The sequence below is a fragment of the Acartia tonsa genome, chromosome 15, assembly GCF_053477335.1.
Source record: "Acartia tonsa isolate MP-2025a chromosome 15, ASM5347733v1, whole genome shotgun sequence".
NCBI lineage: Eukaryota > Metazoa > Arthropoda > Copepoda > Calanoida > Acartiidae > Acartia > Acartia tonsa.
This window is the reverse complement of record NC_137274.1, coordinates 28107549-28129425: the sequence shown is the minus strand read 5'-3', so window position 1 is coordinate 28129425 and position 21877 is coordinate 28107549. Positions and strand designations below refer to the sequence as shown.

The 21877-nt window shown below is 29.2% G+C and overlaps 1 protein-coding gene across 1 annotated transcript; it reads right to left on the bottom strand.

Annotated features, from left to right (window-relative positions):
* Positions 1-1436: 1436 nt before the first annotated feature.
* LOC145307061 (uncharacterized) lies at positions 1437-21559 on the bottom strand. The gene is made up of 8 exons (XM_080149400.1): positions 21493-21559; positions 21294-21409; positions 16816-16878; positions 16058-16320; positions 3407-3739; positions 2206-2396; positions 1844-1886; positions 1437-1590 (listed from the first exon to the last, which is right to left on the bottom strand). Exons 1-8 carry the CDS (start codon positions 21518-21520, stop codon positions 1437-1439), a joined length of 1191 nt encoding a protein of 396 aa, XP_080005526.1. The 5' UTR covers positions 21521-21559.
* Between the last annotated feature and the right edge of the window lie 318 nt (positions 21560-21877).

Here is a 21877-nt window from a genome sequence, read left to right as displayed (position 1 = left end):
CCCCAAGCAAATTTTACCCCCAGGGTAAAAATTTTGGGGGGAGTAAAAAAAATTTTACCCCCCCCCCCCCAAAAACGAATTACCCCCCCTTAAAAATTTTATACCCCCCCCCAAAAAAAAGCTTGGACGCCCCTGGAGCCAACGAACAAGAAAATTTTATATGAAATATTGGGGACTAGTGTAATAAATAGGTTAATTTATCTTCTGTACTATTTTTTCGACGATGCTTTCTAGCTCCCTTCCATTCGGTCATTGCAGGGTGGGGCACTTTGATTTAGGGGGGGGCAAAATTTTACAAAATCTTCAAAATGCCCCCCCCTAGACAAAGTGCTTCGAACGCCACTGAAATTGATTTAATTCAAGCAATTTAAAGTATGACAAATATGCAAAATAAAACATTTTTTTGATATATTGCACTATATACACCTTAATTTTACATTAAAAATGGAGCCTTCTTAATATTATAAAAATAAGATTTGCCTATATTTTTATACTGTACTATACACACCCCACCCAAAGGCTTGTTAGATTAGAAAAAAAATGTGGAAATGGTTTACACATGCAGGATGTACTGGGACCTTATGGTGAGTTCAGAACATGCTTTCCCTAAATTGAATTAGTACCTTCCCATAGTAGAAAATTTTTAAATTACTATTGGTGATCAAATTTTACTTTTATTTCTAGAGTACTTTCACCTAACCACCTTTATTGTGTTATTTTGTCTTTCATGTTCTTCATGCAAATTCGTTCACATTACAGTTGAATTGACATATATTGGAGCTTTCTAACAAGGTCTCTAACATTTTTCTCGCTCTAATACTTTTTGAGATCTCTTATTTCAAAGTATTGCTGTAAAATCATCTTTTACACAGCAAAAAGGTGAAACATAAAATTAAATATTTTAGAGAAAGCTATGATTATAAGAATTTTAAAATCAGACATCAAATATAAATGAAATGGACAAATAATAAACACAAAATATATTTTAAACAGAAATTATACAGAAAATTTTTTGGCAGCCCTAGTAATATAAGTTTTTTGTTGACAATTTCTCAAATATTGTGAATAATGCAGAAAATAATATAATAGTAATATAAGTTTTATGTTGAAATAATTACCTGGCAATTGATGCTTCAATGTTTTGAATTAATTTGGTAATTTCTGTTGTATTCATGTTTCCTTGGACAAATCCAGTTTCTTTGTTCACTGCTATTAGAGACAGGATAAACACAGTCATGATGAAACCAAGAAGAACAAGACCTAAAGATAAATTTTGTTGAATACCAAAAAAAGTAAAACGGCAATATTCCAGAAATGTGCTATTCTTAAGCATGCTAAAATTACAGGCTGGAAAACTATTACAATATCTAGTGCCATATTACATCCAGTTTCCTATCATAAACATAACTAGAGTTGAATATCAACCTAACCCTTTTTCAAAAGCTGCCAATATAATCTACAATCTTACAATTGATTGCTGGCATAAATTTATAATTAAATACTATTTCCATTATCACCAAGGCATTTTTCTCTATGATGTTAACAATTTCAATATTACCTGCAACAATGTCTTCTATTTTTACAAGAATTCTAAAATAAATAATTCTTTAAAGTTTAGACATAATTTTTGATAATGATAACATATGTTCGCAAATAACTTCAACTTAGTTCAAATTGCAACATAATCTGGGTCAAACTGCTTGTATTGTTATGTTTTCTTCAATTAAACTTATAAAAACAGAATGTTTTTTTGTGTGCTCTGTGGGTAGTTTTTAAACAAAATAATCTCTTTTAAATATTGTTGTGATATAAAGTGTTAATGTGCTTTAAAACAAATATTTACCTTCTCAGATTTTTACAGCTTGTAGTATCACCAACATTTTCATCTAAACAAAGCAGTGAATATTATATGAATGTTTATATTTGAAGAAATAAGGGATCTTGGGAAGTCCTTATTTTTTTGGTTTATTTTAAGAAAAAAGAAAAAGAACAGAGGGGTAAAAAGTATCAACAACCTTTGTAAAGTTAGGTAAGTATGGCTATATACTATAGTAGCAATGAAATGTAAGGACCATGTTTTCCCAGACCTTTAACCCATCATCCCCACCAATGAATAAATTGTCTTCAGAAAAAAATCTGGAATTTGTTTCTGTGGCCAACTATGCAGATGATTTTAATTAAAAGCAGCTTATTATCCTGACTTACCTGAAGTGTTTTCAACTGGTTCTTGTGGGGTGTTCTCATTTTTTTCAAGAAACAAGAAATTAATCCAGCATGTCTTGAACTTCTTGTATTGAATAAATTCAATACTAGATATCACAAGACATGTGGCCACTGTCATCCATACCATCTTCTGAAAAGACAGTAACTTTCTGGCTCTCTCTGCACAGTTCCACCTAACAACAAAAACAATTTATTCTAAATTGAGAACAACACACTTAATAAAAGGATCTAAAAACAAAAGTATATTTTAATATTTGTATAAAGTAAAAGTATGTTTGTCTGTTTGTTTGTCTATTTGTTTGTCTGTTTGTACCAAAGGATCTCACTAACTGCAGAACCAATCAAGTTCTCCTTAACAGGGTAGCTTCTCATAGGTTCCAGGAAGGTTTATAGCTATTTTAGTAGAGGGTACCAACACCTTCCCAAGAGAAAAAAAATTCCGCCCTATATATAGGAGCTACGTGGTTAAATGATCCAACTTACTAAAAACTTTTTCTCACAAATTTGTCAACGTACTCCTAAACTACAAATAGTACAAAAATGATGTTTGTATTTCCAAAAATTTAAGTTTTTGATGATTCTAATGGTATGCATAATTTTTCTACTGTGAAGACAAGCTGCAAAATTTGAATTGCAATTTTTTTGCACAAACTTTAAATCCATAAATCTTCCAAAATATGAACTTTGAAAGAAGCAGTTTTTAATCATTAAATTTATTAAAATAATCAGTTTTTATTATTCAAAACATAAGTGCCCTAGAACAGGTTTTCCAAATATATAAAGCAATTTTTACAATTTTTCTTTTCTCTGCATAATTAAGTTTTTAAAAAAGACATTTCTCTTGAAACACCCTGTGTTACCCACTCAAACTTTAAAAACTGGACTAAAAACAACCAAAGACATAGGGAAATATTTTCAAATTGAAAAAAAATATTTCTTAGAGGATATGCCAAATTTTGAAAATAGGACCAAAAAAAGCAATTATCCTCTTAGAAATATTTTGTTTTGATTTTTAAATTTTTTATATCCCCCCCCCCCTAAAAACAACATTATTTTTTACATTTAGTTTAGGTTAGGTTTTAGGCAAGGGGGCCAGGAAATTCATCTTTCCTCCACATTTAGAATTATAAAGCAGCTTTTCTACTAATAATGAGACCATTTGGCAAAAAAGTTATAATCTTACCACATGTCTGGTGGAATAAATGGAATGACTTCTTGGGTAATCAGAAATTGCAGTGACAACATCAATACAATGAGAATGGACACAATTCCTTTGTTTTTCATTCTGGACTTCTGGATTTTCTCATCAGCATCGTCTGGTTGAAATGATAGTACAGGTATGAACAGAATTGAATGGTCAGCAAGAGAAGTTTTGTGACTACAGCATTGTATACCATTGTACATTGTGGCCAGTGTAGGAATGATGAACACAATCAAGCACATGGAAGTAGTTGCAATGAGAACTCCATATCTCCAACTAAGGCTGAAAACTATAATGCTGATCATTATAGCAATCCTATAAAAATAACAAATATAAACAATTTTCAAATTGTTAAACATAAAGAATCAGGCAGCATCCTAGTTTAGGAGTGGAGATACCCGGTATCATAAAAATTAAACCCCCCCGGGGGTATGCATCTATTTTGACACCTGGTATGCATCAATTTTGACCCGGTATATATTAATTTGCACTGGTCGCCGGAAGGAAAAAGCAGTTTTTTGAAAGGGGCTATCTGAGATTATTACAGATTCTGATTTATACATATATAGACTAATGAAAAATGCAAAAAACGAAATCAAAAGCGTTCCTTCTTGGGAGAAAATCCGGGAAAAAATGTTTAGCTATTTTTAACCTAAAATTCACATGGGCAAGCATGCGAAAAATATAAAGACATTTTAAAAATGTCATTGCTAAGCACCTAGAAGTGGTAGAAAAATGCTAGGCATACCATTGGAAGGTCATAACCTCTAGTTTTCATAAAGGTATATAACGTTTTTGCACTATTATTAGTTTTTGAGCTATCCTCTAAAGTATACTCAAGTTCTAAAAATGCAGTTTTTTCATGAATTTTAAGTTTGATACTAGTTAAACAAACCTTTTTAAAATTTTATTGCTTAGCACTTAGGAGTTATATAACTATTTTATAAAGGTACATTTGTATATTTTGGGTAATTTCAATTTTAGCTTAATTAAAAATTGTCTTTGAAATGCGTATAGTTTGTAGTAAGAACCAAGGAGGGAGGGCAGAGTTTTTACACTTATAGGAAATGAAATGCAGTATAAAATTTTGCCCTGGATGTTTTTGGGCTTGTTGTTATAGTTATAAACCTTATTTTTTTAATGTAAACCTTTTTTGCATAATTTAGCTAGGTAGCCACTAAAGATTTCATTTTGGCACTTTCCTTTTTGGGGCTAGTGGGGTATTTCATCCTCCAAAACACTAAAATTTAAGACTTGAGGTTTTTTTAGAGATATTAAGCTGATTTTTTAATGTTAATTTTATCACATAATTGAGCTATGTTGCAACTAAAGATTTCATTTTAACACTTTCTTTCTCGGGGCTAGTGGGGTAAAAAACAACCCCAAATTGTTAAGTTATAAAATACAGGAAAGGGGGGGGGGGGGGAGTTTATACACTTTTAGGAAATGAAATTTAGTATAAAATTTTGCTCTGGATGTTTGGGCTAGTTGGTATAGTTATTAACCTGATTATTTTTGTAATCGTATATAATTATTTATCAATAAACATTAAGTTTGACACTTTCCTTCTAGTGGCTAGTGGGTAAAACTTCCCCCAAAACTACTAAAAGTTTAAGTTCTGGGCTTATTTTTAAAAATACTGGGCTGATTTTGTTAATGAAAACTTTTTTTCTTCAAATAACTTAACTAAATAATCACTATAGATTTCAATTAGGCACCTCTTTCAAGGACTAAATTATTTTTTTCTATGATTTGAAATAAGTTTTTATTAAAGTTCAACATGAAATCTTTGAAAAACTCATAATTTTTGTATTTTAGTTAAAGGTGTTTTACCCCAATAGACTCTAGAAGGAAAGTGCCAAAATGAAATCTGTAATAACTCCTTAGTTCAATTATGTGAAAAATGTTTACATTAAAAAAAATAAGCTTAATGTCTTCAAAAATAATCTCATATCTTATAACCAATCACATCGTAGAACCAACTTAAAAAAAAATAACTATAACAACAAGTCCAAAACAGCCAGGGCAAAATCTGATACTGACTTATAATTTTAATATGTTTTAGGAAGCCCCAAGAAGGAAAGTGCAACATATGGCTACATATTTAAATTATGAGAATAAATTTTAAGTTAAAAAAATTATCTTGATATCTTTAAAAATAGGCTCATAACTTTAAATTTTAGTGTTTTGGAGCCCCAAGAATGAAAGTGCCAAAATGAAATCTTTTGTGACTACTTTGCTAAAATATGTCAAAAAAAATTTACATTAAAAAAATTAGCTTGACATTAATAATGTCCAAAAATGTTAACATTAAAAAAATTAACTTAATGTTTTTGAAAATAATCTCATATCTTATAATTTCAGTGTCTTGGGGGCTGTTTTACCCCATTAGCCCCTAGAAGGAAAGTGCCAAAATTAAATTTTAGAGTTTTACTGGTGAATTTAATCATATAAAAGATTTTACAAAAAGAATCCGGTCAATAACTATAACAAAAACAACCAGGGCAAAATTTTATACTGCATTTCATTTACTAGTGTAAAAACTCCCCCCTCTCTTCTTGGTTCTTACTAAAAACTATACACATTTCAAAGCTTAAATTGAAAGTACCTAAAATATACAAATATACCTATATAAAATAATATATATAACTCCTAGGTGCTAAGCAATATAGTTTTTAAAAGTTTTGTGTAAGAAGTATCAAACTTAAAATTCAAGAAAAAACTGCATTTTTAAAACTTGTGTATACTTCAGAGGATAGCTCAAAAACTAATAGTAGTACAAAAACGTTATATACCTTTATAAAAACTAGAGGTTATGAGCTTTCCAATGGTATGCGTAGCATTTTTCTACCACTTTTTCTACTAATTTTATACTGCATTTCATTTCCTATAAGTGTATAAACTCCGCCCTCCCTCCTTGGTTCTTACTACAAACTATATGCATTTCAAAGACAATTTTTAATTAAGCTAAAATTGAAATTACTTAAAATATACAAATGTACCTGTACCTTTATAAAATAATTATATAACTCCTAATTGCTAAGCAATATAATTTTAAAAAGGTTTGTGTAACTAGTATCAAACTTAAAATTCATGAAAAAACTGCATTTTTAGAACTTGAGTATACTTTAGAGGATAGCTCAAAAACTAATAATAGTACAAAAACGTTATATACCTAGTGGGTCAAAAATAAACCATACAGGGTACAAAATTAAAGATAGGGGGTAAAAAGATAAAGGGTCAAACATATAAACCCCCCCCCCCTCCCCCTCCCCCGGTATGCAACAATTTTGACACCCCGTATGCATCAATTTGGACACCCGGTATGCATCAAATTAGACACCAACAAAATTAAAGTGATTGCAAATTTTGGTTTATCTTTTAAAAGTTCAACTAAGTTAGAAAAAAATCAGTTTAAAATGCCAATATCAATTTCGCATGAAATCAATGTTAAAGTTTGAGCAAAAATTAAACTATAAGAAAATAAGCCATTTCTTCGCTTACAGATAAAAACAAAAAAAGCAATACTTATATTTTGGTAATAAACCTCTAATAATATTTTTCTTCAAACTTTCTTTAAAACTTAATGCCAAAATTCCTTACATTTTATAAAATGATTAACTAAATTCCGATATGTAAGCGTTGCTATGAAGACAAAAGAAAAGTTGTTTAAATCTGTAGAAAGACTGATATTTAAGAATTTAAATGTTTAAATAGAATAAACAAATATTATTTGCTGCACATATTCAGCATAAAATATAGCAGTCTTTCTATATTATTTACATAAAAATAAGCATTTTATCATCGTAAAATAATCCTTGTAATGTGTCGATTTTATTTAAATACTGTCATTATACGCCCACATATGCCCGCAGCCTAACTCACACACACACACACTCACTCACTTACATTGGCCATTCATGTTTCCCTCTTCCATTCTCCGTTCCCCCTTCCTTATTTTTTGTTGGTACAAATGGTACCAACAGATTTTGTTAAGTTGAAGTATAGAAACCAAACATTACTGAATATTGTAAAAGTCGCAGTCCCTTCAGTGTATTTTAAGTTGTAAGTTTGGACCAGTACAGGAAAATTTCAATAGCTATAAAAAGTAAATAATTTTATACCCATAACTGAAAAAACATGTTATTTTATTTCATTTTTTGTAAAGGTTTATTGCTAACTGACTTGATTTATTACCTCAGGAACCATCTTTACATTGTGTTTAGGATTAAGATAAAAGCCTTGCTTTAATTAATGTACATCCATAAATAACAGATTAATATTAAAAGAATATAATTTGTGTGCTCTTTATCTTATTCCATGTTTTGAAGTATTAAACAATCAAGTTCTGTGGAGTGTTTGTGTGTGTGTGTGTGTGTGTGTATTTGATTCAACCTGGCTGTACTCAGAAAACGCTTATAGCAAAAACCTTTAATTAATTCATGTTTTAAAGATTGTTTCTTTTAAATATCTTTTATAGATTTTAGTTAATTAATCAAATATAATCTAAGCAAGAATTTTACCCCAAAATAAAAAAAACCATAATATCTAAAAACTTTCTCAATCTATAGTAAAAACTTTAAAATCCCCCAATTATGTGGGGGCCTAATTGTATTTTTAGCTCTGCAGTATGATGAAGCTTTTTTAGCAAGTAGTAAATATTGAGAAGGGATGAGGGTGCTATGTTCACAATCAACAACTATAAATCAGCTGACCTTATACTTATATTTGGTAATATCTTTGCGATTATCGGTAGAAATCGTTTAATCTCCCCGTAAAAAGAAATTACAAACTTTTTTGGTTAGTTTAATATGTATGTAACAAAAGAATTTATTCTACTCTAAATTTGCAAGTAAACTTCAACAAAAAGATTGTTATTTGTCGATTTTGATAGGTTTTAAGATATGTATAATAAAACTCAAAATACAATGATGTTTTCAAGGGAATCAATTCGTTTTTTTAAAGTTTGATTTATTTTTAAAGTTTTTAATTTTAAAGTATTTAAGACTTAATTCTAAAAATAGTACTCTTAAAAAACATTAATCAATGACATATATCAACTTTTTCCCAGCTTCGTGAACACTTTAAGATAGATGGTCAAATAAATACCCCCCTCCCCCCCGGTATACATCTATTTTGACACCCGGTATGCATCAATTTGGACCCCGTATGTATCAATTTGGTCACCCCAATTTTTTTGGCTTAAAATAGACAAATGGGTAATGAACAATACATAGTGGGTCCAATATAAAGCATACAGGGTACAAAATTAAAGATAGGGGGTAAAAAGATAAAGGGTCAAACATATACCCCCCCCCCCCCCCCCCCGGTATGCAACAATTTTAAAGATAGGGGGTCAAAGCAATAGTTGTGAGGTCAGGTGGGGGGGGGGGGGAGGGACCCCCAACCTCCCTAAAAACCTAACTTTATTATGGACTAATTTCAAAATTTCTTTTTCCTTTTTAAAGGATAAAATAAGCAAAAGGTAATAAACAATCCATAGGGGGTCTAAACTCAGGCATACTGGGTGCAAATTCAAAGATTGGGGGTCAAAATGAATAGTTGTGAGGGGGGGGAGGGACCCCTAACCTCCCTAAAAACCTAACTTTTTTGTTTATGGACTAATTTCAAATATTTTTTTTCCTTTTGAAAGGATAAAACAAGCAAAAGGTAATAAACAATACATAGGGGGTCTAAACTCAAGCATACCGGGTGCAAATTTAAAGATAGGGGGTCAAAATTAATAGTTGTAATGGGGGGTAGGGACACCCAATTACCCTTAAAACCTAACTTTGTGTTTATGGACTAATTTCAAATTTTTTTTCCTTTTGAAAGGATAAAACAAGCAAAAGGTAATAAACAATACATAGGGGGTCTAAACTCAAGCATACCGGGTGCAAATTCAAAGAAAGGGGGTCAAAATTAATAGTTGTGGAGGGGGGGGAGGGACCCCCAACCTCCCTAAAAACCTAACTTTTTTGTTTATGGACTAATTTCAAATATTTTTTTTCATTTTGAAAGGATAAAACAAGCAAAAGGTAATAAACAATACATAGGGGGTCTAAACTCAGGCATACCGGGTGCAAATTCAAAGATAGGGGGTCAAAATTAATAGTTGTGAGTAGACCCAATACCCAAAGTTTGTAGCCTCCAGCTGCAATAACAAAAAAGTTACAGACATTTCAAAATGATTCTTTTAGTACAATGAAAATTTTGAAAGATTTTCATTGTACTAAAAGAAAATTTCAATATTAAATTTTGTAAGAAATACAGATGCTCAGCTGTTATTGGTTGTTCAGCAGACTTTACGCGCACTCAGGCTTCTGATTGGCTGGAAATCCTAGAGGCTGGTATTCTAACGCTACAGTACTCTCAATACAACGCAAATTAAACTGAATTTTTTTTAATGGTTTTGACTATAAAGAATAGTGCTTTTTTTTGTAAAAATGTTATAAGTTCCTTTAAACTGCTTTTAACCTATTTTTAAAACATATACAGTATGACCCTCGAAAAAGTATTTTTTAGCATCTGCAGCCCTTATTTCTCAATGAATTATCATAAAATGTATATGTCCTTGTTCTCTATAGATTTCCACATAAGTAGATATAAAAATATTTTTTTACCTCCATTAACACCGGAGATTTTTAGAGCTAAAGTTTTGAAAAATTGACTGAGGAAAAAGTAACTTTTAAGATGAAACGACTTTTTTAGCAAAATTAAGGTAGAAATCCTTTTATTTTTGTTACTAGCAAACACTTTATACAAAAACGAAATAAAAAATTTAGTTTTTGAGAAAAAAGCATTTTTTACACATATTTTTTGAGTCTTTTTAGTTTAATGATATTTTGAAAAACTTACTTATTAGGCAAAATTGTTTTAAATTAAAAAAACAAGCAAATCTTTATGAATAAAGCAGGAAAATTGTTTTTGTTTCATAATCCTAACTTTAATAACAAAAAAGTTATAAAGAAAATAAAATTTCAACATAATGATTTTTTAGTATTAAAAGCTTAGTCAACCCCCTATAAATGATTGAGATGTCGGAGCAACTGTCATAATTAACCCTTTTTATAAATAAGGGTAAATAAATAACCTAAAATTTGCAAATAATCAATTCATTTAGTAGTATTTTTTGCCATTAAAAATTGATATTTTTGGAGTAATAAAAAAGAAATAATTAGTTAACTTGTTTTTCTTTGAGTATCATTATTCGGTTGTCAGAAAAACATAATATAACCATCCAATAATTATGAGAAACAAAAAAAATTCTTTTTCTCAGTCACTTTTTCAAAACTTTGGCTATAAAAATCTCCGGTGTTAATGGAGGTAGAATTAAAATTTGTATATTTACTTATGTGGAAATCTATAGAGAACAAGGACATATACATTTTTTAATGATTCATTGAGAAATAAGGGCTGCATATGCTAAAAAATACTTTTTCGAGGGTCATACTGTATAAAAAATATACTATGACACCAGTAGAATCAAACTGCAGAGCCTAAATTTGAATTAAGTCCCCAATAAACTTTTTTGGGGGGATTTAAAAAATAATTTTTACTGTTGCTGGGGTCCTTTTTGATCAGAGCAAAAGTTCTTTTTTTATTTGGTTAAAATTCATAGCTTTTAGAGTGTTTTGTTTCCTAAATATTGTATTCTGGTATAGAGTAAAATTAGGCCTTTTGATTTCATCTAAATTAATTCATTAAAAAGTTAATTCTCTACAACATATCAATGAATTAACATTATCATGTTTGTTTTCTATCACTTATTTAAAACACATAAAAATTGGCTGTAAAGGGTTAAAATTGTGTAAGATGCTGTAAGATGACAACAAATGTTTATGCAATATAACAAATTTATTTTTGTCACATATACAAATATGATATAATATAAGATTATTCAAACTTATTTTTTTAAATATCTTTTAAAAGTATGTATCTTTTATGTGTATGGTTTTTATTCTTTTCATTTTAATTAAATAAAAATTATTTAACTACATTGGAAATAAGTCACTTTGTGAAAACACTCTTTTTTGAAATGTAAAGAATTGAAATGGAAGAAGACTTGTTATTGGTTCAGACTACAGAATTATATGTTTTATTGTATATGTTAGATTTTTCAATGAAATTAATTGTTTTAGAAAAAAAATATTTCCGTTGAACAGAGTAATGTTTTTTTATTGTATCAATATAAAGTGAATTATACACGGAGTTTCAGAAAAAACTGCGTTTTCCGTTTTTCTGACACAACCAGAAGGAATTCAGAAAAAACGATTATATGTCCTTATTCTCTGTAAAAAAGTACATCAAATTTATAACAGGTGTTTTTCATTATCTCTAAAAATACGGCCTCTATGATAGGTACATAGTTTCCAAAAATGCTTTATGTGAAAAATGTTGTGCAAGAAAAATTAAAATAACTCTTCTATTATGTATAAAAAAAATCGTAGAATTTCAATATTAATTTAGAAAAAGGTATAAGAAAAGTACCCTAATGAGTTTTAAAGGTGAAATGCTTTTTAGCTCCTCACAAAAGCATTTTTAAGAAACTGCAATTTGTCATTTTTTCACATTTCTTGATTGTGATGCATTTGCAGTAAAAGAATCTTTTTTAATAATGTAGGTTATAGTAAAAATAAAAAAAAAACTCTTTTTTATTTCACTAAAAAATCTCTAAAGACAAAAAAGTTATTGAAGTTTGAATTTTTTTTATTAAAGCATTTAATTACAAATTATGGATAAGTTATGAGTTGATATCTTAACCTGTCAATGAAATTAAAGGATAATAGGAATAAATAAGGGGTGGGGATTTACGAACATGAGCAATTTTTAAGGTCATGTTTCTTAAGTATACAAAAAGAAAAACTGAATATTTGTTTTCAGTGAGGGAATTTTAAATGAAATTTTAGTGTAATTGGTAGAAAATTGTATTGGCCGTATTAAAGGACGCCTGCAAGAAATACCACGCTTTAACTACTGAAAGACTGCCACAAGTAGACCCAATACCCCAAATTTAAAACCTTCAGCTTCAATAACAAAAAAGTTCTAGGCATTTCAAAATAGCATTTCATGTACAATGAAAATTTTGAAAGATTTACAATGCTCATAAAAGAAAAAACAATATTAAATTACGTTGCCTAGACATAAAATTATAACCTTATCTTTGTCAGAAATTTAGATTGCCGGTAACTGATTACATATTTACAATAAAAACACCACATTTCATAGTCAAAATCTATGAAAAAAATTCGATTTAAATTGCATTTGTGAACAAAAATCATAGCGGAAACAAAGGGAAAAACTAAAACAAGCTCAGCTGTGATTGGTTGCTAAGCTGATTCAGCCTTCTGATTGGCTACAGTACACTCGGTGCAACGCAAGTTAAACTTAATTTCTTTTAATGATTTTGACTATAAAAATGGGTATTTTTATTGTAAAAATATAATTAGTTACTGGCAACCGAAATTTATGGCAAAAATAAGCTTATAATTTTGTTTCTAGGCCACGTAGTTTAATTTCAAAATTTCTAACATTAGCATTGAGATTCTTTTAAAATTATCATTGTATATAAAATGTCATTTTGAAATGCCTAGAACTTTTTAGTTATAGAAGCTGAAGGCTTCAAATTTGGGGTATTGGGTCTACTTGTGGCAGTCTTTCAGCAGTTAAAGCGTGGTATTTCTTGCAGGCTTTCTTTAAGATGTTGTTTTCAAGTGAATAAATTTTTGAAAACCAACCTTAAGGCACAAAATTCTACCAGAAAAAAGCATCATACGCATCTTTTGAAATATTTATGCTTTAAAATGCGCCGTTATTTTCAGAGATATTAAAAAACACCTGTAACAATTTTGATGCATATTTTTATAGAGAATATTGACATATAATTATTTTTTTTGTACTCCTAATGGTTGTTTCCCAAATTTGGAAAACGCAGTTTTTTTTTAAACGCCCTGTATAAATTGTTCTAAAAGCAACAATATTACCCCGAGTAAAAAAGACTTTTTGCTCTAGTCAAAATCACCAGAGCAACATTAAAAATTAACCTTTAAATCCCCAAAAAAAAGTTTATTGGGGACTTAATTCAAATTTGGGCTCTGCAGTCTGATTCTATAGGTATCCTAGTATATTTTTGACCATCCATTCAAAAATAGGTTAAAAACAGTTTAAACGCCTATACCCCTGTTCCGTCCAAAAAGTATTATCATCGGATTTGTGTGATTTGGAGAGGTTGTGTGAAAAATTTCGTCTTTGTAGATATTTTAGGTCAAAATAAACTATCAATCAATAAAAGAATAGCAATCAATCAATAAAATAATTTTTTATATTATATATTTAACAAAGAAAAAAAAACAATTTTGTATCAAAATTAATATCTAAATAAAACAATATTTAGAGTAAGTCCTGTATGAGACTAGGTGTAAAGATATCAGTTATAAAACTTTGAGTACCAGGTGTAGTTTACAGTGAAATGTTTACTAATGGTTATAAAACTTTGGGTACCAAGTGTAATATACAGTCCAATGTTTACAAATTGTTATAATACTTTGGGTACCCAATATAATTTAAAGTCCAATGTTTACTAATGGTTATAAAACTTTGGGTATCAAATTTAACTTACAGTCCAATGGTTACTAATGGTTATAAAAGTTTGGGTACCAATTAGTCCTGTTAATATAATTAGCCTTATTCATTACAGATTTATTAATCAAGAGAAAATTGTCTGTAATATGATGCATTTCAGTATGGCTGAGAACCGATTCTAATCTAGCGGATATTTATCGGTTGCGAAGCCATTTTTATCTTGAAATAAATATAGGAGTCTGAATTTTTTGTGTAGATTCCTTAAACAAATTAGAATCGCCGCTCTTTTATGCTTCGTGCTCGATTTTTAACTTTAAAACCCTTTAATTATGCGATGTTTGTCCGTAGGTTATTTACATTTAAATTTCGTATCAATTAAATTTCAACAAAATTAACGTTAACTTTTTTTGCAAAAAAAACCACTTAAAATAAAGATAGGAGTCTGAAAATTTTTGTGTAGATTCCTCAAACAAATGAGAATCGCCGCTATTTTATGCTTTGTGCTCGATTTTTAACTTTAAAATCCTTTAATTATGCGATGTTTGTCCGTAGGTACTAAATGACACTAAAAATATCTCCTCAAATCAAGATCCCCCTTTGAATGGCCCTAACTCGGTAGTTTTTAAACATAGTTAGTTTAAGTAGTTCCTAGTACACACAAAAAATATTATTAATATCAAAGCAATACGAAAAAAGTTATTGTTTTCGTAAAAAAGGCACTAAAAACGATAAGAAAACAGCATTATAAACTCTCTCAAAACTGATTTTTATCTGTACCTATTAAATTAGATTAAAAGTTATTGCTTTCGTAAAAAAGGCACTAAAAACAATAAGAAAACAGCATTATAAACTCTCTCAAAACTGATTTTTATCTGTACCTATTAAATTAGCTTAAAAATAGCATTAAATTTGACAATTTTAACGTTAAAACAACGTTGAAAACGGCAAAAAAGGCCGTTATTCTATAGCCATTACATTACTTTAAAAGTATAGTCAAAAAAATGTTAAAAATTACGTTTTTTTATTAACCTATTGGTCTGTATTAATTCTCTATCTAGGGACTTACATCTATTGGGAGTAAAATCAAGAAAAAGTTAAAATATCTGTTTAGTTTAAAAATCCACACATAGATGTCTCCAAGTTTTAAGGAAACTTAGACTTGTCAAATAACAATATGACCATACAGGCATTAAAAACACATAACAAACACTTATAAACAAAGGCCAAACTATTTTATCCTATACTTTTATCATTTTAATCATCTTTTATATGTGATCAGAGCCTCCTGCTACTTCTATCTAGTCCTAAACAAGGTATTAACCACTCCTAGCCAACCCTTTCCCCTCTTTGAAATAGATTTGGGGTTAAAGATGAATATTAGTCGAGAGGAAATTCGCGCGATGAAGGACCTACAAGGACACCTCCCAATGAAAGGGTAAATATTGATAGGGTCCATTTTGACCCCCCTCTATATTGACCCCCCCCCCCCGTATGTGTCGGTTTTGACATCTGGTAAATGTCAAAACGGACACCCCCCCCCTTGTATGTGTTGGTTTTGACAATTACTGGGTGTCAAAACCGACACATATGGGGGGGGGGGGTCAATATAGAGGGGGGTGTCCGTTTTGACATATATCAGATGTCCAAAATGATGCATACGGGGGGATATCCATTTTGACACTTACCAGGTGTCAAAATTGAAGATACCCCCAGGGGGGGGGGGGTTAATTTATATGATACCGGGTATCTCCACTCTTAAAGTAGGATTATCCCAAAGAATCATAATCATCTTTTATTGTATTGTAATTATATTTGTGTTTACAAGATGAGTTTCATTTCCCCCTTCTCTTAATTAAGTGTCAAAATAAATTTTTCTTCTTTGATCCATTTATTTGGAAACCTTAGAAAACAAAGGACTAATGGTTTGTCATTTCTGTAAGTGTCTTTTTACTTACTGACTGACATTATGATTATTGATGCATATATTTAACACACTAAAAAGGGATAGAAGTAAATAAGTGATGATAATATTTTAAGGTAAAGTGATCATACCTTGCAATAATATCTACTGAGCTCCTAACCATTAGTACAAACTTGTCAAATATCCTTTGCTCTTTCTGAGTCACATTTATCTTGAAGCTGCTGAGGCCCCAGAGAAGTGAAAATATGGATGTGGTGATGCTGATGATATCCAGGATATAACTGCTGTCATCCTGGAATTCATAAGTGCCAGGAGTTGTAAGGAAAACATTGAACAAAAGTATTCCAGTTTGAAGAAAGAGTTGCATTGTTGATTCAATGCATACTTCATACATCTAAAATAAAAAAGATTATATTGATAATATATTCTATTCACACATAGCTTATTAATTATAAATGTTAAGAAAATAAATTGTTATTGAATTCAATAACAAAAAATTTAAAAACAATTTATTTTTTTAACGTTTATAATTAATTAGCTATGTCTGCCTCTATCAGAATTTTATTTTGGTATGGGAGGAGGTTAAAATTGTAACTCCTATTTTATCTAAAATTAGAGCTCAAAATCTAAAATTTTCTGATTATGGCATAATATTTTAACAGTAGTTAGGTTTTTTATAAGGCTTATTTTTGTATTTGAAGATTTATAGTATGACAACTAAGCATCATAATATTTGTTTTACATAAATAACAAAAATCTAATCATTTCTTAGTTTATCATGAATCAAGATATCTATTTTACTGATCAGTTATCATATATAGATAAATATCCATACTTAATATGCTTTTTGAAGATATTTGACAATTCTTTTTGTACTGAATAGAGTTACCTTATCTGTTAGGTATTTTTTCTTTTGTTCAACATCCTGTGGCTTCAAAAAACACCGAAATCCCTAAATAGATATATTTTCTTTTAGAATATTGTAACAAAAATTGTAAGACCATACTATTGTTTACAATAAAAAACATGGAACATTGAGTAATATCTAGATTTTTATTGCATCCTGTTTTCAATCATGTATTTCACTTGCTTCATTCAAGTTCTAGCAATTTTTGAGTTTTAATTCAAAAATACTTTTGTGTTTCAACAAGCGTCTGACACATGCAAGTTTTTTACAAAAATAAATCCTTTTTAGTGTTTAAAAATGTGTCAAATTTCAAGCAAATTCAAGAGAAATCCGCCATACCCCTTGAAAGGGGTAGATAAAAGTGTTTTTACAATTTCAATTTTGTGTTAAAAATACATGTCAATTCAATTTTAATACAGCTGAGATAATTAAAACGTTTCTATGCACATATAATTAGATTATTTAACTTCAATATTAAACCTTTGTGTATAAATTATTTTGCTGTTTTAAAAGAACATTCAAAATCCCAATATCCCCAAAATAGCAAAGTAGGGGTTAGGAAATGTGGAGGTGACAATAAACATAATAGGTTTAGATGAACAATTCCTTAATTATACCAATGAGGAAAATAGTGTAGGCAGTTTTCAACCAAATCATGACAATATCTTCGTCAGCTAAAAAATTCTTTCTTATTTGTACAATTAGTTTTCTGAATGACCATCTAGAGCAATAAATCTTTTGTTATTATTGAGGTATGGGATGTTGTAAAATGGGTATCATCAGGGATTGAAAGGGATAAGACAATGGCTGATAAATGGATGTATATCCCAAAAGATTATACTCAAAATTAACTCTCCTGTAAATTATAATTATTGGTTGAAACATTTGAGCACTCAACTGAATGAATCAAGTTAAAATTCTAAAAAAGTCTTCAAAAATATTACACCAAGGAATAAGAAAACATTATTGTAAAATGTCCACTCTTTTTGTGATTTTTGAGTAAATATATAAATAAAGAATTAAGAATTGAAAAACCTTCCCCTTTTCTTTATCACATCTCCATATACATTCCACTTTTTTTCATAACAGCCTCTCATGAGAAATTTCACAAAATTTATAACTTTTGAGTTGAAATTTGACTAATGCGAGTTTCAACAATAAAGTTAGAGAATAGAGGGAGCAAGGGTACATGACTATATAGAACTATTGCAAAGACCTACACCAACACAATCCCATTGCTCAAGAAATTTGACAGCTTAGTTTCTAAAATGGCTGAGTTTTATACAGGGTTTTTCATTTTTAGAAACAATACCCTAACTATAAAATTTATTATGTATTTGTGTTTGTCCTTTATAGATAATGCATATATATTAAAATTAATAAAGTAAAAAAAAAATAATTTTGGCGTTGTCAAGAAAAACCTTTTAAAACACATTTAACATTTCAAAGGATTAAGCTTCTTTGATATTTAGTTTATCCTTAAACACAAATCAATTGTTTGCATCATCAAATTATACTTCCAAAAATCTCAAATAAGTCAACATTTTATACCAAGTAGTTTTCATTTCATGTTTCATCAATAAAATGTACACATTTTTTCACTTTTTTGGTTATTTAAAAAGAACACCATTTCTTCCTCCATCCTAAAACCCAAACAAAGCAGGTTATCATAAAGATCAACATTTTTCCCATCTCAGGAATAACTCCACCCATTTTTTTAACAGATTTCAAAATCCAAATCTCCACCCATGCAATTGCACAACCAAGGACAAAAATAAATCCACAACCTTTTTCCAACCCCCCCCCCCCCCCACTTTTTCATCTCCTCCCAGTTTTTTTCTGTCTTCGCCTTCAACCAAACTCACCTATCTAAAACTCCGCCTATTTCTTAACCATCCCAAAAATTCCTTTAATAAAAACTATGCCCCGCTCAATAACTCAAACAAGGCCAAGAATTATTCCCTACTCCTCCTATTTAAAAAACTAATGTTTTAATCTTTTTTTTCAAACTTTTTCAGTTGTCTCATACCTACATTTTTTTAGACAAAATGAATTGAAAATGATTGCTAAAATTGAAATTTATCTTCATGTCTTAGAATAGTGTATTTTTTAAAAAATAGGTTGAAAAACATACTAACTTTAAAATACAAAAAAATTATAAAATCGTAAAAATCTGGATAATAATTTCATTACAAGCTGTCTTGAGTACAATTATTTCGGAAAGTAGAGATTATTTCCATTTTTTATAATAACAATATTAAAGTTCATGTTAACAGCACTATAGATTTAATTTGTTTTTAAAAATATATATCTTTTTTTTAGGAGGCTTTTAAATCTTTGTCTTAGTACTACATAGATAACTTTCTTCCTTACAACTTTCCTAAATATTTTAACTGTCCATAGCAATGTAAACTGAACCAGTGCGCATGTCTGTGTATATGTCATATTTAGTAGCGAAGCTACTTTATAATTCATTTTGTCTGTCTATCAGACAGTCTGGATTTTTTTTCAATGAATTTGTAATTAAAATCAATATGTATTTGCCTTTTATAAAAGGATTTTACATCCTAATAAATATATGTAAATTATTTCAAATTGTAGCTCATCTATGACACTATACATGCTATACTCAGCTTTTACAGTTACCAAATGAATGTAATTATTTTAAATTCCTGAAAATCATAAAAATCTGTAAACTGCTATATACATTTTCAATATTTCATGCAATAAATCAACTGATTTTTGAAAGACATATTTGTTAAATGTTGCTAAACTTGATATCATCATCCTTGTTAGAATGTACTATAATATTTGAATAAAAAATGTATTATTATTTTTTGAAGCTAGCTTTTTAATAATTATGTTTATATTCTGTTAGATTTACTGATAATTATCATATAATATTTTTTTGCTTATTTTCAAGGTCTTACTATTCTAATTATATATACATTAATATGTTTAGTAAGAAAATTCCGACATTCATCTTCGGTTATTTTTTTTTTAATTGCTATCTTTGAATTAAATATTCAAATAAAAATACACAGTACAAATAATAAAAAACAGGTTTTGCTTACAAAACACAATTAAATTAATGGAAACACTCTTGAAAAGATAGCATTGATTTTAAATGATAAATATGCTCTAAATTTTTACAAAAACTAGGCAAAACATTTATTTTTTGTTGTTGATAACAATATCTTATTCTTATACTCTTATTTACAAATAGTTTTACACTAAAATCTTTTGATTTAATTGTTTTAACTCTTGTACATTAGGTCACATGACTTTAATTAATAATAAAGGTCCCCTAAATCCTTATACCAAAATATATGGTGGTTTTGATTAATTAGTAAAGTTCCTTCAAATCTTATTCCAATGACAGCTTATGAGCTTTCTAGCAGCTAAGTGAGAAAGCAAAATTTCTAGCTAAAAACAACCTTCTGCAACGTCATGGGTCTTTAAAAAGGGAAAATGGTTTCATAACTATTTATCACTCTATATTACTTTAATGTTTCAACTGCATCTCATGATTGAATCCTATTTCAATGGATTTTGAGAAAATTTAAAAAATGCAAGTTTTAATTATCTAAATAATCAAGTCTGTTAGAACTCAGAGCAAAAAAGCAAAAGAACATATTTATATTTCAAAAGACATTGGTACTTTCAATTGTGTACATTAGCCTATCCCAGATTTCAAAAAATTATGTTAAAATTTTGGCCCCCAGCCAAAATATGGTTGATTTATGCAAAAAAAATGATGCATGCAAAATATTTTTTCTGTAATGCAAAAATTGCAATGGTACAAACACTTTGAAATTTTTAGGCCATTCCTAATGGAGGTCAAAAATTCATTGCATCAAAACTGTGTCTTCATAGTGCTCCCAGGAAAGGCCTTGAGGAGTAGAATCAGGAACTTTTGTCAGTTTCAAAAATAAAATGTCTCATTCCTAGCCTGAGAAAAGATCAAAAAAAACTAAAAAAATCTCTAAACATTGGACAATTCTCAATAAACTTTAAAAAAATGGATGGTGGTTTTTTAGTCATTTCTAAGGCTAGGAATGAGATATTTTAAAAAGGACAAAGTTTCCTGATTCTACTCCTCAAGGCGTTTCATGGGAGCCCCATAAAGCCATAGTACTGAGGAATGATGATTTAACCTCCATAAGGTGGGCCTTAAAATTACAGAAAAAAAAATATTTTGCAAGGGTCATTTTTTTGCACAAATCAACCATATTTTAGCTGGTGGTCAGAATTTTAACAAAATTTTCAAATCTGGGACAGGCTAGTGTACATAATAGACAGAATATTTTTAATCATCAAATATTTTTCTCTAATATAATATTAAAACACATTTAAAACACATGCATTAAGTTTAGTTATGCAATATAGTAAATTAATAACCTTGAATTTGCAAGTTTAATATTGACATAATAAATTTTAAGTTTCTCAGTCATATATACCTTGTACAACATCACAAGCTGATAAAAAAATGCCAATAATAAGTCTTTGAAACTCCATTTTCTCTTCGACACAAGATCAATCATCATTGCAATGCTGGGTAGGACTAGTATGACAACTAAAAAAGATATAAGTTAATAACAATAATTTCAAAATTTGTATAAAGTAAAATAAAGTTTGTAGATAAAAAACGATAAGAACCTGATACAATAAACCCAACTGAATTCATCTGCTCTTTTCCAAACTTTGTATATTTGTATGTGTAGTTGGCAACTTCTGTTTGTCAAGTAAACAAATTATACAATTGTTTTTTTTAATATTGTCTCTGGCAATATAAAAGATGAGGGAAGTAAAAAAATTCTTATTATTAATAGGTTAGATATAATTAGGTTAAATATTAAATAATATTTCCATTTGGCATTTATTATGTAGCATGTTTAAGCATACAACATTAATGTAGAACTGCTATAAGCTGGTTTTGTTTTATTTTACAACTTATTTCACATATCTTAGGTGTTTTTGGTTTGATTTCTAAGGGGATTTTCAGGCAAGAGATAAAAGAGCCTCTAATGAAATTATTTTTACT

Excerpts from the sequence above, each read along its gene's own strand:
- LOC145307061 (XM_080149400.1), bottom strand. The coding sequence starts at position 21,520 with ATGAATTCAGTTGGGTTTATTGTATCAG. Across the intron at positions 16,879-21,293 it reads AGCTTGTGATGTTGTACAAG|GGATTTCGGTGTTTTTTGAA; the intron begins GTATATATGACT and ends ATATCTATTTAG. Across the intron at positions 2,397-3,406 it reads TTTATTCCACCAGACATGTG|GTGGAACTGTGCAGAGAGAG; the intron begins GTAAGATTATAA and ends TTTTGTTGTTAG.